The sequence below is a fragment of the Ornithodoros turicata genome, chromosome 8, assembly GCF_037126465.1.
Source record: "Ornithodoros turicata isolate Travis chromosome 8, ASM3712646v1, whole genome shotgun sequence".
Taxonomy (NCBI): domain Eukaryota; kingdom Metazoa; phylum Arthropoda; class Arachnida; order Ixodida; family Argasidae; genus Ornithodoros; species Ornithodoros turicata.
The window spans coordinates 22,278,563-22,295,232 of record NC_088208.1 but is presented as its reverse complement, the minus strand read 5'-3'; the positions used below and the strand labels follow the sequence as shown (position 1 = coordinate 22,295,232).

Sequence of the window (16,670 nt, the reverse complement as noted above, 5' to 3'; positions counted from 1 at the left end):
CTTTGAGGGCACTTTGAATACGTCGATGGTGGTTGTGTTGTTGTTACTCGGTAATTTCGGCTCATTTTAACGACGTTTTACGGCTCCGTGGTGTTGTGGTGCCGCGGCTCTGGCGCGGTTGTCGAGGATTAGGGAAGGAGGTGCTTCACCGTTTCGGTATTGACATCTGTAAACTCTTAAAAATGAACTTCACCGCATAGCACGCTCCTAGCCAGCCCATTATCTAGAATGATAACGTTACCTGCCCTGATTTGTTGAAAACGGGATGCGTACGCCTTTTTGTGACACTCATGCTGTTCATAATTGTCACAGAAAAGGGTACGCCTCCCGTTTTCAACGAATCAGGGCAGATAACGATATCATTCGAGATGATGGTTCGCTAGGAGCATGCTATGCGGCGAAGTTCATATCTAAGTGTGTACACTCTAAAGACAACACTTCATCGCATACCATGATGTGCGCCAGCCATTGCCACGAATGATCATGAGTTATCACCTTCTGATTCGAAAAGGGAGGGAGGCGTACGCCTTTTTGTGACAATTTGGATACTATATGATAATGGTAGTGAAAGACGTATCCCCCCCACCTCTCTCTCTCTCTCTCTCTCCAAATCAACAGCGATAACCCTATCATTCGTGGCAATGGTTGGCGAACAGCGTGCTATGCGGTGAAGTGCTGTTTGTAGGGCGCAGGGGTATAACCGCTCCGTTTTTATCTTTTTTCCGATTCAATACACTCGTGCCATTCCAACATCAATGAAACGCCGTTCTCGCATCATTTTCTGGCGGGGGCGAGGATGGGGGCGGGGGCAAATCGGATCGGTGAGCAGCGCGTGTACGCCGTGAAATACCGACATTCTGCGTACATGTCGACCGCATCCGCCGCCCTCTTTTTTCAAAAAAGAGAAAAGTAAAAAAAAAACACAAAATGCGTAACGTCATTGACAGCGGTGAGAAAGAAAAATGCCTCATCATACACAGGCGGGCGGAAACAGCGCCATCTAACGGATGTCGCACTGACGCCGCATCTGCATATAGCGCTCGCGTCACGCAGATCTTGACAGGTGTTTGAATATCTCCGTTCAGTTCAGTGGGTGTAACCCCTTTTGCACCCCTTTCAATGTCAAACACATTTTCCACGGGTCACGTACGCGACGTAAAATGAAGAGGGGGGAGGAGAGATGTACCGGTGTACGCTTCGGAAATTAAAATAATTCCCACGAAGTGAGAAAGTGTTACCTGGTATTTTGTGCGCGTGATTTCCCTGATTTGTGTATGCGTACGTGACGGTATTTGGAGATCCGGCATTGCGGTGGATACTAAGTGAATGTCTTTATTCGTCTAAGTTCGTCGGCAAACTAAATTCAGACTGATGGGGTTGACTTTGGAGAGGGGCTTGATCACAATATAAAATGGACGGAAGAGTAACATGGAATTAACGTGGTTACAGTAAGAACATATCTCCATGTTGTTGTTGTTGTTGTTTTTGTAGGTGTGGGGCACAATTTCCACTTGGGAACTTGGTTTCAAAAATTTCGCGATGATCACTGCACACCGTTTACGCAATAGCTACCGGGAAATGGAAGCCAAAACGGCATTGTAATAAGATTAGGGTTGATAACTATGGAGTTAAGGCGGACTCTCTTCTTAAGAAAGTCTATGTGGGAATTTTTGTTCACAGGGTTCTCGTAAACCTCGCTAAATTTCTACACGAGACAGGTACAGGCGTGTTCCTCTCGACTTTATCTAGGGAATGACACGCTTTTTGAACGCCTGAAGCGATCCACTGATTTTTGACGAATAAAAATTTGTGAAATTTTCAATACATGGGAGTCTGTGGGAGATGCAACAAAACCGCTTCTTTGGGCACGCACGGCGGCGATACCTGGACCAAAATGATGTCATTCCCTACAGTAGCAGTCTAGGAATTGATTGCAGTCAACAAATTCTACAAGGTTACTGCAGTTTTCTAGATCCCTGCTTATGAAAATACTGGTTTTGTCATTCGCTAGCATGTTGTGCACGCTGGCGCCGATTACATCACTTCTTTAGAGCGCGGGAGAAAAGCAAAAAAAAAAAAAAAAATTCCGACGGTGCCGCCATCTCTCGCCGGAAGCGAACTTAACTAGATCGCATATGAGTCCGCCTTAAAACCTTAAAATCGGTGACTTGCAAATGGGCCTAAGTCGCCATTTTCCCATGTACTACATTTCTTCCCATTCGACGCGCTAAACACTGGCGGCAGCCATGAGCTTGCTAACCCACCGCACCATACCGCACCAAAATCTGGACCTACGGGCGTGACGTCATCTTGGACTTCCGGGTCGAGGTTCCCGCGCGTTTGCCTGTTCGCTAGCGTATAAACAGCCGACCATTTCGTGGGTTCGCAATTTGACAGGCAAAAATGGTTGGGTGTTCGGCCCTGGGTTGCACCAACTCAACGGAGAAGGGTCACAAGGTGTTCCGAGTACCTTGGGACCCTCAGCGTAAGATGCAATGGGCAGTAGCGCTCCGACGAAAGCAAAAGAACGGCGACTTGTGGATTCCCGGCGTCGGCGCACGTGTGTGCTCTGCGCATTTTGTCGAAGGTAATGTCTTTGTGTTCGAAAAGCGCCGTTCATATGCGTTACCGTCGCATATTTTGTTCAATAGAGAAACGCAGCGACGACCCCAGCCACGTCGATTATGTGCCGTCTATCTTCTCGTACAACAACGATAGTCGTGCCCGATCACGCAGGAGGATTGAAATGTACGTGCACTTACTGATGTTTTCCAGAACACTGTCATAGCACGTACTGAACATCACTAAACCTTTCCTGAACATTGCCAGGCATCATCGCCATGCTGCAATATCGCGAAAACGGTTGGCATCGCAGGAACAGCAGGCTAGCTGCTCCAGTATCAACACTGCTGTAGAAAGTTTGGACGATATGGACAGTATGAGCGATGTGGACAGCATGGACGCAGCGGAAGGGTCGCCAACTGGTGACAACATGGTAGACGCAGGCAAGTTAAAGTACATACAACTGCAGTCAACATCATTGCAAATATGGATTCTTATTTAAATGCATCAAACAACAATATTTCACAGAGGTCCAGGCGACAGAATCAACAGGGATGTGTGCAAACTGTTACTCCTTGGTCAAAGAACGGGATGCACTCAGCGACGAGGTTTCCACACTGAGACGAAGGTGCAGGAGGCTGAAAGCAAAGCTGAATACGTGCCAGGATGTTGGGCAGATGAGCGAAAAGAAGGTGACTTTCTACACAGGTATGTGTGCCTTTGTTGTGCATTTCTTTCTCCATGTGGTACAGGCATTTGCTGTAGCCCTAAGGAAACACTTGAATGTTAATGCACAATGTCCTCGTGTACAGGGCTCACAAAGGCAACATTCTTGGCAGTGCTGGCAGCTGTGGTTGCTGCATTACCACCTGCACGCAAATGCCTTCCACACCCAAGCCAACTGCTGCTGTTTTTAATGCGCCTGAGACTCGGTCTGCACATAACAGACCTAGCCTACAGGTTTCATGTGTCCGTCCCCACTGCTAGCCGGATATTCAAAGACTGGCTGGCCCCCATGTCCTCAGTGTGTAGACAGCTGATAGTGTTCCCTGATCCCGACATAGCGAGGAGCTGGCTCACAACAAAAGAACGGCACCATTTCCCAAACCTAAGGGGCATTATAGACTGCACTGAAGTTCCAGTGTCGAGGTACGTAGCTCTTGTGCAATTTTTCATGAACAAACAATGTGATTGTCAGGACGTGCACACGCATAACAAAAAACACTCATTACCATCGCTTTTAGCCTTGTGAAAAAGGCAAGAATTTGTACTGTCACATATTACGTGACTCCAAATTTAATGGGGTAATGAGTAAAAAAAAGTAGTACACGGTTTTGCCTGTTACTTCCCGATTTCTGAAAAGCAAAAGTCGATGCTTGTGAACGTAATGAACTCGACAACTCAAAATTGTAATCAGACCACTTACAAAATTACTTGCTCTAAAAATACAGTCTAAGCAGCTCTAAGAGCTCTATTACTCTAAGCAACTTTGTTGGCTGTGCAGCCAACAAGGCATCCAAAAAGGGCCCCCTCCTTAGCAATCTGCATGAAGAGTACCATCAGACTTCTGCAATGTGCTTGATTATACACAAATATGCATGTCGGACAAAAGCTGGTATATTCATTTTCGTCTGGTTTCATCACACATTGGTTTTGTATTGGCCTCGAAAGTTGAACTGGACACCTAATTATTCCTTTCACTACTTCAAGGATTTGTGCAGTCCTAATGACGACTATACTGAGCATGTGAAATTGTTCAGGTTTATGCAACCTTGAACATCTTTGCCTTGATGTCCAGGCCTTTCAACCTGTCCACGCAGCAAGAAGTGTGGAGCAACTACAAACAGGGCTCCACACTGAAGTTCCTCGTCTGTGTGAATACACATGGCGCAATCACCTTCGTCTCTCCTGTTTATGGTGGACGAATTTCGGACAAGGAGATAACTCTTCAGAGTGGTAAGTCAGTGGGCTGGGGGGCAAGCAATCGGGACTGGGCACAATTTATGAGCAACCACTATGTGTGTTGCAGGGTTCCTAGGTATGTTGCTACCAGGTGACCAGATTCTAGCAGACCGGGGTTTCCTTCTCCATGAGGAGTTTTTCCTGCGGGACGTGCAGCTGATAACACCGGCTTTCACAAAAGGAAGAACGCAGTTGCTCCACAATGAAGTTGAAAGTTCAAGACGAATATCGTCGTCAAGGATAATCGTGGAAAGGGCAATTGGGCACATAAAAAAGTGGAGGATACTGACTAACACAGTCCCCTACCATCTTGTTCAAGATTTTGACAACATTCTCTCCGTGGTTGCCGGGCTCACAAACTTTTCACTATCGCTTGCAAATAAAGGTGAGTTTTATTTACATATTGTTCCTACACAATCAATACCTACTACAGATCCTTGGCAGCACTATTTTTTCAAAAAAGAGCTTCAGTTTCTCTTCGTTTCTGGACATAAATCCCTCTTCCTTTGGGATTGAAAGTAATAGTCCCCCTTGATCCACATGGAGATAAAAATAGCATACTGTGCTACCAACAGAATTTAAGTGTAGCTGAGCTTGCACTTGGTAATAATACTTATGTGACAGTTTTAAGTCACCGTGGGCGTCCAGGCAGAAGTCGCGTTGTTTCTGTCCTTCTTCAGCAACCTCTGAAGGATGAACTTTCCTCAGTGAGTAGAGGCACTTGATTTCGACGAGTGCAGGTGGATGGCATTCGCAGTGGAATATAGCATCAGGACTGCATCCTAAATAAGGGTACCTTGGAGATATCATCAGCCCACAGTCTTGTAGCCGAGCACCAGTATGGCTTCCTTGCAGTGTGTTCAGCACTGCCTCTTTTGCTCTGTCTTCATTGTCAATGCCATACTGCACGGCTGGTGCATTGATTATGGTCGGTCGGAACAGCTTGTTGATGAGGCTAGAGCACTTGACCATCCTTGAAGAGCAAACTTCCTTGAACACTGATGCTGTTATTCGTCCCTTCCGGTGGAGGAACCAGGAGCTGCTTTTTCTTTGTGTCCTTGTTTCAAGTTCGATTTTGTCAGAATCTTCTTTGGTGATGCTTAGAAGCTCTAAGGGTGTCTTGCAAGTTGGATCTGGCTTAAAGTTGCAGAGAGGTTGATGAAGGGATATGTGGTACACACCAGCAGCTGTTTCAGTATGCCCACTTTCTGTAACTTGTGCAGTGTTCCTTTCAACCAACGTGAAAAACCTTGCAGTCGGTGCAACCTAGAGGAAATGAATGCGACTAAATTAAGTGCTGCACATATACAGGGTGTCTTTTTGTATTGGAAACACTGCGCTTCACTAACAAAGCAACAAAAGAAAAATGAGTGCTATCTTTCTGCTACTTGAGCAAAAAACAGGTGCTACAGAATTAATAGCACCTGTTTGTTCCCCAGGTATCGTAAAGATAGCCTCCAGTTTCCATTTATTGCAGGCTTTGTGAAGCACTGTGTTTCCAATAAAAAAAAGACAATGTATATACCATGTGTCCCAAGAAAAGCTCCCCAGGCCATTTTACGAACAGATCGATAAACAGAAACCTGACGTTGTCTTTGTGGTACTTGAGGTAGAAACAGGTTCTACACCACGAGTGGAACTCAAGTACCACAAAGATTGCTTCAGGTTTCTGTTTATCGCTCTGTTCGTACAATGGTCTGGGGAGCTTATCTTGGGACACGCAGCATATATGGGCTACAGAGAATTGGATTGGTACAAAATATAGCAGCTAGATTTGTTATAGGCAATTATTCCACACAGACTTGTTCCTGCTAGTTGGCAAAGACGTGAGGAGCGTCATTAGGCCTATGCAGAAGGCACTGTCTGCTCAAATCAGCTCATGATATATACAGAGATAACTGGCCTCAGTGCAAATATTTCCTGAGACACCTGCTTTCATGTTGTTCAGGACTGATCATCCCGGTTTGTGACGAGCTTGTGAGATTGGAACTCATTGCTGCATGAAGCTGTCTCAAAACAGCTGCATCTTTTCATCTAAACAGATACCCATGCTGGATCATTGTTTCATCTTTAGCTTACATGTGAACTGTATTATTTTGTTCCCTTTCTGTGTGGTATATGAGCCTACTCCACTACTGCAATGTCTCACGGCACTGCAGCGAGTGGGAGTTTTGCAAAAATAAATGTGGCAGTACCTTTTTAAGCTCAGAAATCAGAGCAGGGACGTCGATAGCGCAGGTGGTTGCAGCCTGTTTTGATGGGGCACCGATTGATTTCCTCTTCTCCAAGGCAGCCTTCTTTGATGGGACGCTGTTTGATTTCCTCTTCTCCAGTGAGTGGTGACTGTATTCCAGATCCACAGCTGCCTTGGGAGTTACCTATTCCGAATTTATTTGCGAACTTTAGATCTTAAAAGGGTTTGCAGATTATTTGGCAGGTTGCTTGTGTGTGAAGCCTTTTAAGGTTAAAATAAATGGAAATGGTAACAGCTGCCCACATGGCTACATTTTCTTCTAAATCTTCACTCACTGCCATGTACTTACCCTTTTCAGCCGAGGCACCAACCACTGGCACGGAACATCTGTAGGAACAGGGCGTTCTTCCTTCTCCTTATGCCACCTTGTAACTACGAAGCACACGGCAGCGGAATGGCTACAAGATTTCCCTAGCCTTCACGAAGATGGAACGGGAAGATATCATTACAATCCGTCAGTTGAAGAGTTTTGCAATATTAGATGTCCACAATAAATGATCGAAAGAAAATTTTGTACATGTCTTTTGTGTTGTGTGCTTCAGTACAAGGTATCCACTGTTAACGTTTGGAAATGATAAGCCTGAGGTCAGAGATGTTCATTATTAATATGATAATACTGATCGCTCCAGAAATACAATCACAGATACACAATAAAGGTGTTTCTCACCAAAATAAAGGATGACTAAGGCAGAGTGATGTCTCCAGCAAATAGTCATACTTTAGGAAGCATGCAGTCATGATATGCAGTCATGATATGCAGTCATGATATGCAGCAGGGCCTGTTGCACATGAAGGGACACAGTTAGGAATAGAAACTGCAAATGCAAAGGGATGCACAAAATTAAAATCACCAGTACGTACCCCGCCATACAAGTGCACGTCGCATCCTTTATATTTCCACTTTTTTCTGCCAGGACCCAGCACACGTACGGGTCACACGACCTCTGGGATGGGCTTACTGTTCCTTTGAGAACAACCAGTCCTGGCTCCGGTACGGACACGTGAATGCTGTGCACCTTCCCTAATCAAGGAGCAGAATTTATAGAACGCATACACTTTCAAAAGGGATCTACTAGTTACCTGATGTCACATATAAGTAAGCATTCATTGATTTGTGGGCTTCAACCGCGTTGCCGTCGAGACCCTCACGTGTGACGAAGTAGGCACGTATATCCTCCTCTTTGATCGTAGGCCATAGTTCCTGGCACTGCCAGTACTTTCTCTCTTTGTAATTAACATTATCCAGAAGCTTGTCGCTGCGAAAGATAGAAAGAATCTCAGTATATGAGCCTGCCCCCACACCTACATGCATCGGCTGCTTCGCCGGGCATGTTCACTACGGCCGACCCGAAAAAAAACATTATTCCCGGCACATTACGGTGGGCAAGCACTCAGGAGATAAAGCTGAAGGTTACAAAAATTGCCTACCTTGCTGAAATATCCTTTTGATGACACGCAGCCATCGCAAAACGGGCATAGAAAGAGCGGTATACTGGTATGAGTCAACGGCAACCGCGTACCCGTCGAACCGGAAGTCCGATTTCCCAGCATGCTTAGGGGCGGCTGTCCGTATGAAAACCACCTATTATCTTGATGCATTGTGTTCCGAAGTTGGCTCACAGCGGATTATAGTGTGCTACAAATCCAATCCAATCCCAACCTGACCGCAGACGCCGCAGCAAGAACAAGCCAGGACCTTTTCTAGTCGGTTAAAACCTCTTAAACGGTTTAAGCGCTCCACCGGAACAGTAAAAAGTTATATTCCCGCTTTTTAGATACTTAGCTGTGAACGCAGGAAAACAATAACTATGAAACGATCACATGATTGGGATTTCTTTCGCAAATACGAGTGGGTTCCACCGACTCTGGCCGAGCAACTCAAGGTCGCAATATGGTGGCTTCAGTCATATGATTAGGATATATTTAAGAATATATTTATAGAGAATATATTTAATAAACAGTTCAAAGCAACATACATACACACATTGGATGGTTACTAGCAAGAGAAGCACAGGTGACAACTGGTACTACAGCACCAGAAATATATAGGACAAGTGAACGGGCCAAATATCATCGCAACCTGGGATCTCTTCAACGAACCACTCTTCAAAAAGCCCAAAGCGCACTCTTATCGCTCGTCAAAACAAACCCACTTACGTGTATAAACCAAACCTGGAGCTGCGCCAGCGAGTTCTCGTCTGGGATCGCCTACGCTCGCGTGACTGGAGAAACGCGTGGCGCGTGAATCGGCAGGATGAATCGCCATCTGTTAGGAACGCAAAGAACGTTACTCTGCGCCTCCGATCGTGGACACTGCGCGCATGCGCAGCAGCAATATCGAAAGAGACCCATTGTTGTAGAACTTCAATGCACGATTCTTTCGCGATTCCGAAATTTTTGAATTCCGCAAAAAGTTGCGATTTTCACGAGACCTTGCTTTCGCACATTTCACGATCGTCATTTTTTTTTTAATATTAAAATTTGAAAAAATTGCGCGTAATATTGGGGACGATGACTAAGATTTATTGAAGCAGTGCAAAGAAGCATTGGAATTTCAGACGGATGAGCCTCACAAAGTCGAAGCGACTCGCTGAGTGCAATTCACTGTTGTACTCGCACTGTTTTAGCACATTTTGAAACAACTTCAACCAGGTTATCTTCCCAGCTGCCCCCCCCCAATCCTCTAACACCACCCCCTCCTCCAAAATACCTGCACAAAAGCTAAAGAAAAGCCCAAAAATCCAGCAGCAGACTTGCACGTATCTTGAGCACCGTACGCAAAATAATTCATTTTAAACACTTTTGTTTGTATTTTAGTATCTTACTCAGTATACTTTTGCCGAAAGGCACCCGTACGCTACCTCAAACACTTTTAGTATTTTTTTACTCAATACTCTAATTACTTTTCGTTTGACTTCACACTTTTATTTTGTTGTATATTGTCTGAAGCAGCTAGGGAACCTACACTCTTAAAAATGAACTTCACCACATAGCACGCTCCTAGCCAACCATCATCCCGAATGACAACGTTCTCGCCTTAGATTTGTTGAAAACGGGAGGAGGAGCCTATTTTGTGCCCTGCATAATGACACAAAATAGGCTCCTCCTCCCGTTTTCAGCAAATCAGGGGCGAGAACGTTGTCATTCGGGATGATGGTTGGCTAGGAGCGTGCTATGTGGTGAAGTTAATTTCTAAGAGTGTACTACTATCTACCTCCTTTTATTTTATAATGAATTTCCATAACTCATTACTCAATCCATTACTCAAACTAACCACTTGTACGCAGCAGATACTGACAACATCACACGGCATAACGCAGATTAAAGAGCTCCGAAAATTGGCGGCTTTAACGGATCTGTTCTCGGATATGACCTCTGTCAGGGGGAAATGGCATTTCTTCCTCGTTCGATTGCCTGCAAAGGTACCCGCAGAGGTACCCGCGCAGGTATACCTCGGAGGATAACGAACATACTTCAAGGTGACCCAAGATGTCTCATCCCATTCGTCTTTCTTCTCCAACCTGGGTTGGCGACATTGAATGAGTATAAATGACGTTACTAACGGGTAAACACTTGTAGGAAGCACGATAAGGGGGCTAAAGAAGGAAATTGGAAACGGCGTGTTTTTCTGCGGGGATTTCGGGAGCAGCGGATATCTGGCGGAATGGAGTGTGGTCGAATTAACGCCGGTGATTGTATCTCTCGTTCTCTCTCTTTTGCAAAAAAAAAAAAAAAAAGAAAAAAAGAAAAAAAAACAAAGGGCGGATGAGGGCGTTCGTGTGGTGAAGGAGACGAGGGATACAGTTCGAGATTATGTGGAAAGACAATTTAGCAGTGTCGGTGCAATATGGCGCAGGATAGCATCGTGCAACGAGAAAAATAAAGAAGACGGGGATTTTGGCCCAGATCGTGTCGAATTAGAAGTGCACTCTTAAAAATGAATTTCACCACATAGCACGCTCCTAGCCAACCGTAATCTCGAATGATATCGTTATCTACCCTGATTTGTTGAAAACGGGAGGCGTACGCCTTTTTTGTGACAATTATGAACAGCATAAGTGTCACAAAAAGGCGTACGCCTCCCGTTTTCAACAAATGAGGGCAGGTAACGATATCATTCGAAATGATGGTTGGCTAGGAGCGTGGTATGCGGTGAAGTTCATTTTTAAGAGTGTGGGAATCATTCGACGCGATGTGTCGTGTGCCGAGGAATGTTCAAGCGTCATGCACACTAAAAACAGAACTTCACCGCATAGCACGCCGTGCGTCAACCATTGCCACGAATGATAGTGTTATCGCTTCAGATTCGAAGAGAGGGGGCGTACGCCTTTTTTGTGTCAATTATCATATACGAATGATAGGGTTATCGCTACCGAGTCGAAGAGAGAGTGAAGTGTGAATTATCGTATATATCCAAATTGACACAAAAAGGCGTACGCCCCCTTCTCTCTCTGACTCTGTAGCGATAACCCTATCATTCGTGGCAATGGTTGGCGCACAGCGTGCTATGCGGTGAGGTCCTGTTTTTAGAGTGTGCATGCGGCATGTTTTTGCTCCATACACTCTTAAAAATGAACTTCACCGCATAGCACGCTCCTTGCCAACCATCATCTCGAATGATATCGTTCTCGCCTCTGATTTGTTGAAAACGGGGGGCGTATGCCTTTTTTGTGACAATTATGAACAACATAAGTGTCACAAAAAGGCGTACGCCCCACGTTTTCAACAAATCAGGGCAGATAACGATATCATTCGAGGTGATGGTTGGCTATGGGAGCGTGTTATGCGGTGAAGCTCGTTTTTAAGAGTGTAGTAGATAAACCTCATCCGTGAGCCGAAAGCTGAAACCTAAACGCAATCGATAAAATATAGAGAATCGTATCTCTGGTTATCAGATATGAGCTCCCGGTTCCGCGTCAAAACTAACGAGTAAGAGAGAGAGAGAGAGAGAGAAGCGGGAGGGGGTGGTCTCGACTCAGTGGATTCTGAATGGTCTCGAACGCGAAGTACAGCCTTGCAGAGAGGAAGTAGTTGCTACTTCATGTCACGTATATCTGGTTTCAGTGCCTGTCTTCAGGTATCTCGCATTATGAATGTTCGCCCTTCCTCATGCCACTGCGGCAGCCTTTTAAATCCACCCCCGTTTGACTCTGCATTTTTCTTCTTCTTCTTCTTCTCTAACTGGCGGTACCATGCACAGGGCGCCCATAGCAAACAGGGTCGCTGTCCCCCGATACTAATACGTGTCCCCCACGAAATATACGACACTAAACACGGAAGGGAAAACGTACTTTCGGTACAGTAGAAATAGTTGGAAACGAAAGCAATTAGAGCAGAGTAACAAAAATAATCGTGTAGTGATGTTACACGTACACCCTTAAAAATGAACTTCACCGCATAGCACGCTCCAAGCCAACCATCATCTCGAATGATATGGTTATCTGCCCTGATTTGTTGAAAACGGGAGGCGTACGCCTTTTTTTGTGACACTTATGCTGTTCATAATTGTCATAGAAAAGGCGTACGCCCCCCGTTTTCTACAAATCAGGACAGATAACGATATCATTCCAGATGGTGGTTGGATAGGAGCGTGCTATGCGGTGAAGTTCATTTTTAAGAGTGTAAGGTTTGTTTGCCCGGTGTGACGACAGCAGAGTATAGGAAGAACTTTAAGATACTTGAGTATGGGTTACGAAACTGATTACTCTTTTTTTTTCCTTCTTTTTTTTTTTATTGGAGCATAGACATTATTAGCGCGCTGTACGAGTTGCATTTCAGAGTGGTCGCTAAGTTGTTGCCCCTCCTCACACTTGAAAAATAAAGGATCGCTTCTGTTTCGTAGAGAGAGGGGGGCGTACGCGTTCTTGTGGCAGTCATCATATATCCAAATTGCCACACAAAAAAGGCGTACGCCCCCGGTGCTCGCTTGAGTGCGGCCAACAACGGCAAGCTACACTCTTAGAAACGAACTTCACCGCATAGCACGCTCTTAGCCAACCGTCATGTCGATTGATATCGTTATCTGCCCTGATTTGTTGAAAACGGGAGGCGTACGCCATTTTTGTGACACTTATGCTGTTCATAATTGTCACAGAAAAGGCGTACGCCCTCCGTTTTCAACAAATCAGGGCAGATAACGATATCATTCGAGATGACGGTTGGCTAGGAGCGTGCTATGCGGTGAAGTTCATTTTTAAGAGTGTACTTCGACACCCCCCTCTGTTTTTAGAGTGAAGGACGTCATTCGGGACGATGGTTGGTTGGGATGGTGTTGTGCGGTGAAGTTTTGTGTTAGTGTAAACGTAACGGCAGTCATTCCACGAGGCGAACTTTTCTCACTTGATGGGAATTGATGTTCTGAGGCTGGAACACATCTTTCATCATTATTTTCTCGCTTTAGTACCACTTTTCGTGAGCACCCTGCAGAAATATCCGACCGCAGGTGTATGATCGACACATTAGGGGCCGTTGTGACGCGATTTTGCGGAGCACTCTCTCTCTGGGCTGATCGTAGATTGTCTGCTCGCGCCTCCCAAGTCGTCTGTTGTAAGAGGAGAACACGCGTGCGTCACGGTTTCGGAATTTCGCCTCTGTTTTTGCTTTCTTTTCTCTTCTTTTCGCCGCCGCCGATACCAGCACACCTAAAAAAGGGGAGCCAGTCGGCCGCTGTGTGTGTGTGTATATTTTCTCATACGCATATGTTGGGCAGTGCTCGAATGAAAACTGGGCTTTTCAAGTGGCTCGGCAATGTTGTGCACTGTTAAGGTAAATAAATGGGGGGATAAAAAATGGGCAGCTGCGGCACGGTTGAGGTGTTAGCATAATAATGAAGGTTGCATGGTACGTGTTGTATAATATCTGCCGAGGAGCTTCGCGGGAAAAAGCGGCTTGAAGGCGAAGTGTTGAACTGTTAAGCAGCTTTTTCTTCTTCTTCTTTTTTTTTTTTTGTGCGCGAAAGAGCTCATGCATGAAAGCAAAGCCTCGTGTCTTAGGGTGGAGCTGAAAAAAAAAAAAAAAAGGAAAGAAAAGGAAAATTACCCCCCCCCCCCCCCCCCGATTTGCTTCACTTCACACCCTTCAAAGAGAACTTCAACGTAAAACACGCTCTGACCTAACCAACATCCGTTCTCGACCCTAGCTTGTTGGAAACAGGAGGCGTACGCCGTTTTGTGACACTTATGCTGTTATATCAAGTGCCACAAAATGCCGTTCACCTCACACTTTGCACAAATCCGGAGTGATAACAGTATCATTCTGTGCAGTGGTTGCGTTTCAATGTCTTATGTGGTGAAATCCCGTTTTAGGAGTGTGTATAAGGTAAAAACCCGAAAACTCCCGAAAACGAAGCTGCTAAGATGAAATTTCAGTCACAAATACGGACAACCAATACGATAGCACTCCGAATTCAACACAGTCGCCCGGCATCTCGTGTTCTGCATAAAAAAATTGGGAAACCTTTCCTTTTAATTTTCATTTTCCACTCGAATGTCTGCTTTTCCACCCGACATCGCCAGATTTTATCTCATTTTACGGCTCCTGAAATAAAACGCGATTTTTGCCCCACGTTAAAAAAAAAAACAAAAAAAAAACGTGAAACCTTAAACCTTTAACACGTCATACCTAACCATACCATGCCAATGATGAGGACGGTGCCCAGAAGAAGAACAGTCTCTGTTGGAAATATCGGCAGCTCTCATTCTGAGGCAATTCCCTTCATACTTAAAACGCGAGGGTCTACATGGGTTCCTTATCTTCCAAGAATGTTGACATACGCGACTACGCACTTTTCAACTTTGGAGAACAATTTGACCAACGTGCATGTGACAACGGCATAGAAACCAGGCTGAAAAATACATGCGGAGAAAGCCTGGTATAATGATATAATGCGGTCGATTCCCATGTGTGCAGTGTACGTGCTTCGAGATTTCCCTTCCGAATAGTCCATGAATATTTCACTCGGGGCTTATTTGGCGAGGCAGTACATGTACTGGGCTTGCGAGTAAACGTACGTTGTCTTTCTTTCTTTTCGCTGTCTTCATCCGATTTGAGAAACGGCAGAAAAGTACGTTCTGCGACCATCACAAAAGCCAGACGCGGTGTCGTCTGCTTCAAGCAATCGCTGCAGACGACAATTTCGAACGCAGAAGGTATATGCGGCTACGCATGGCTGCTTATATGGCCGTTGCGGCATGTCTGCATGGCTACTTCTTGTGCTCATGTCTTCAAACCTGTGATTGGCGGAACGCCTACTAATGTCTACATTACGTCGATTGGCGATCAGGCCTTGTTTAGTCTAGGTGGCGCTGGTTATGACACGCGCGGCAGGCATCTACGTCCATGCAATGCAGACGACAAGAAGAGGAACAAATTAGCAGACGACACTAGCTTTGCATTCCCACGCTGAACCATCAGCATCAAGGTCACGTGTATACGGACACAGAGGAACGTATGGAGCTTTTTCTCGCTGTGTACTACTTGTTATTATTTCAAAACGTGATTTTGTGTGCCATTCAACGTTTAATCGGCCCCATCTTTCACGTACCCACCATCTTTCTATCGGGTGTCATGTCAGGATATGCGATAACGAGCACCTCGAAATAGCAGACGAGCTCCTTCCCTTTCGTTTTGCGCGATTTAAATGCGCGTTCGATCAATACCGACAAATTTACGGCGCACCAACAGCACACACCTGCACGGTTTCAATCCCCTCTAGCACGGTTGATGCATCCAGGCACAAAAGCAGGACGGCCACAGCGTTTGTTTCATTGTCGTCTGCGAAGAATTAAAACGGGCGAACTGGTGAAACTCGTTTGGTTGTAATCGCGTTTGAATTCCTGCGCGTTCCTGCTTCAAGGTGCACATTTTGTAAGGTCTCTAGCCTTATCTCTTCTTACCCATAAGTATACATATGTGCGGGGTTGGAAAGTATTTTTTCCCCTCTACTTCATTTATATGTTCTTTAAAAACCCGCGATTGGCATCGGACGACGTGAAAGTGTCATCGGAGACCTCCACCGAACATCGTTTGATGTGCTGCAGTTGAGAGAATCCATTACGTGATCCGGTTGCAGAACGTCGATGAGCATGAGACCGTCGTCTGCGACAGTTACCACGAATGCTATTGGCTAAAAAGTGACGTGACGTCGCAGCTTGACAATTTTTTAAGGTGTACATGGATGCCTATGATTCGTGAGAAACGACGGAATGCCAGATAAGCTGTGGATCCGTCGACGGGTGGCAGTACGACGATTTTTCTTTTCTTTTCTTTTTTTGCAGCGTGCAATCGCAAAGCTGGTGTATTCTGCTAATTTGTTCCTCTTCTTGTCGTCTGCATTGCGAGGAGTTCGCTGTTTTTGTAGCCTGAAACGAGTCAAAAAAATCGTTTCGGCATGCATTTTTTTTTAAATACTGATGAATGCTAGTTAGGGTTAGAGAGGCTTGCATGGGCGCAAATTGAAAGTAATTGATGCAAAGTGCTTGCGCATGGCGCCGGCGGCGGGTGCTCTAGACGATAGCAGCGATAGTAGCCGAAAATATGGTCTGTCAAGATACTACAAGTGCATTGCACGCACAAACTGAATGCTTTCGCAATAGGATGCTAGTTTATGATCGGATGACACACACCGCTGCACTTCGTTCTGTCGTCTGCGGAGCGGAGTGGACGTGATTGTTGGGAACAGGGGGAGGGGGGGTTACGTGTTTTCTGTGCCACTATATACAAAATGGGCGTACGCCCTTCGTCGTCTTCAGATCAGCGGGGCACAAAGCGGTCGTTCTGATTGCTGGTTGGCAAGGGGCATGTTGTGCGGTGATGTTGTTTTTGGAGCGCACCCCTGATTTGAGGAGGGGGCTGGGCGTACGCCTTTCTGCGGCCATTGACATGAAGGCGAACG

At 45.6% G+C, this 16,670-nt stretch overlaps 3 protein-coding genes across 5 annotated transcripts in view; 2 read left to right on the top strand and 1 right to left on the bottom strand.

Moving 5' to 3' along the window:
- Positions 1-16,670, top strand: part of LOC135366689 (glypican-5-like) — an 82,307-nt gene that overhangs the window by 32,124 nt on the left and 33,513 nt on the right. The window lies entirely within an intron of this gene.
- Positions 395-7,359, top strand: LOC135366690 (uncharacterized). 2 transcript variants are annotated; one of them, XM_064599509.1, is made up of 8 exons: positions 395-2,587; positions 2,652-2,748; positions 2,830-3,005; positions 3,091-3,270; positions 3,375-3,711; positions 4,361-4,518; positions 4,592-4,909; positions 7,077-7,359. In XM_064599509.1, the coding sequence occupies exons 1-8, from the start codon at positions 2,404-2,406 to the stop codon at positions 7,109-7,111; spliced, it is 1,485 nt and encodes a 494-aa protein (XP_064455579.1). In that variant the 5' UTR covers positions 395-2,403; the 3' UTR covers positions 7,112-7,359. The 2 variants fall into 2 exon arrangements, with proteins under 2 accessions (XP_064455579.1, XP_064455578.1); XM_064599508.1 differs by lacking the exon at positions 7,077-7,359 and having other exon boundaries at positions 4,592-5,877.
- LOC135366691 (uncharacterized) lies at positions 4,896-9,115 on the bottom strand. Of its 2 annotated transcripts, XR_010414268.1 has the most exons (8): positions 8,936-9,115; positions 8,207-8,341; positions 7,859-8,034; positions 7,640-7,799; positions 7,446-7,557; positions 7,068-7,358; positions 6,720-6,902; positions 4,896-5,790 (listed from the first exon to the last, which is right to left on the bottom strand). XR_010414268.1 is itself a non-coding variant. In XM_064599510.1 (7 exons), the coding sequence occupies exons 2-5, from the start codon at positions 8,239-8,241 to the stop codon at positions 7,539-7,541; spliced, it is 390 nt and encodes a 129-aa protein (XP_064455580.1). In that variant the 5' UTR covers positions 8,242-8,341; positions 8,936-9,115; the 3' UTR covers positions 4,896-5,790; positions 6,720-6,902; positions 7,068-7,538. The 2 variants fall into 2 exon arrangements, 1 of the variants encoding a protein (XP_064455580.1); XM_064599510.1 differs by having other exon boundaries at positions 7,068-7,557.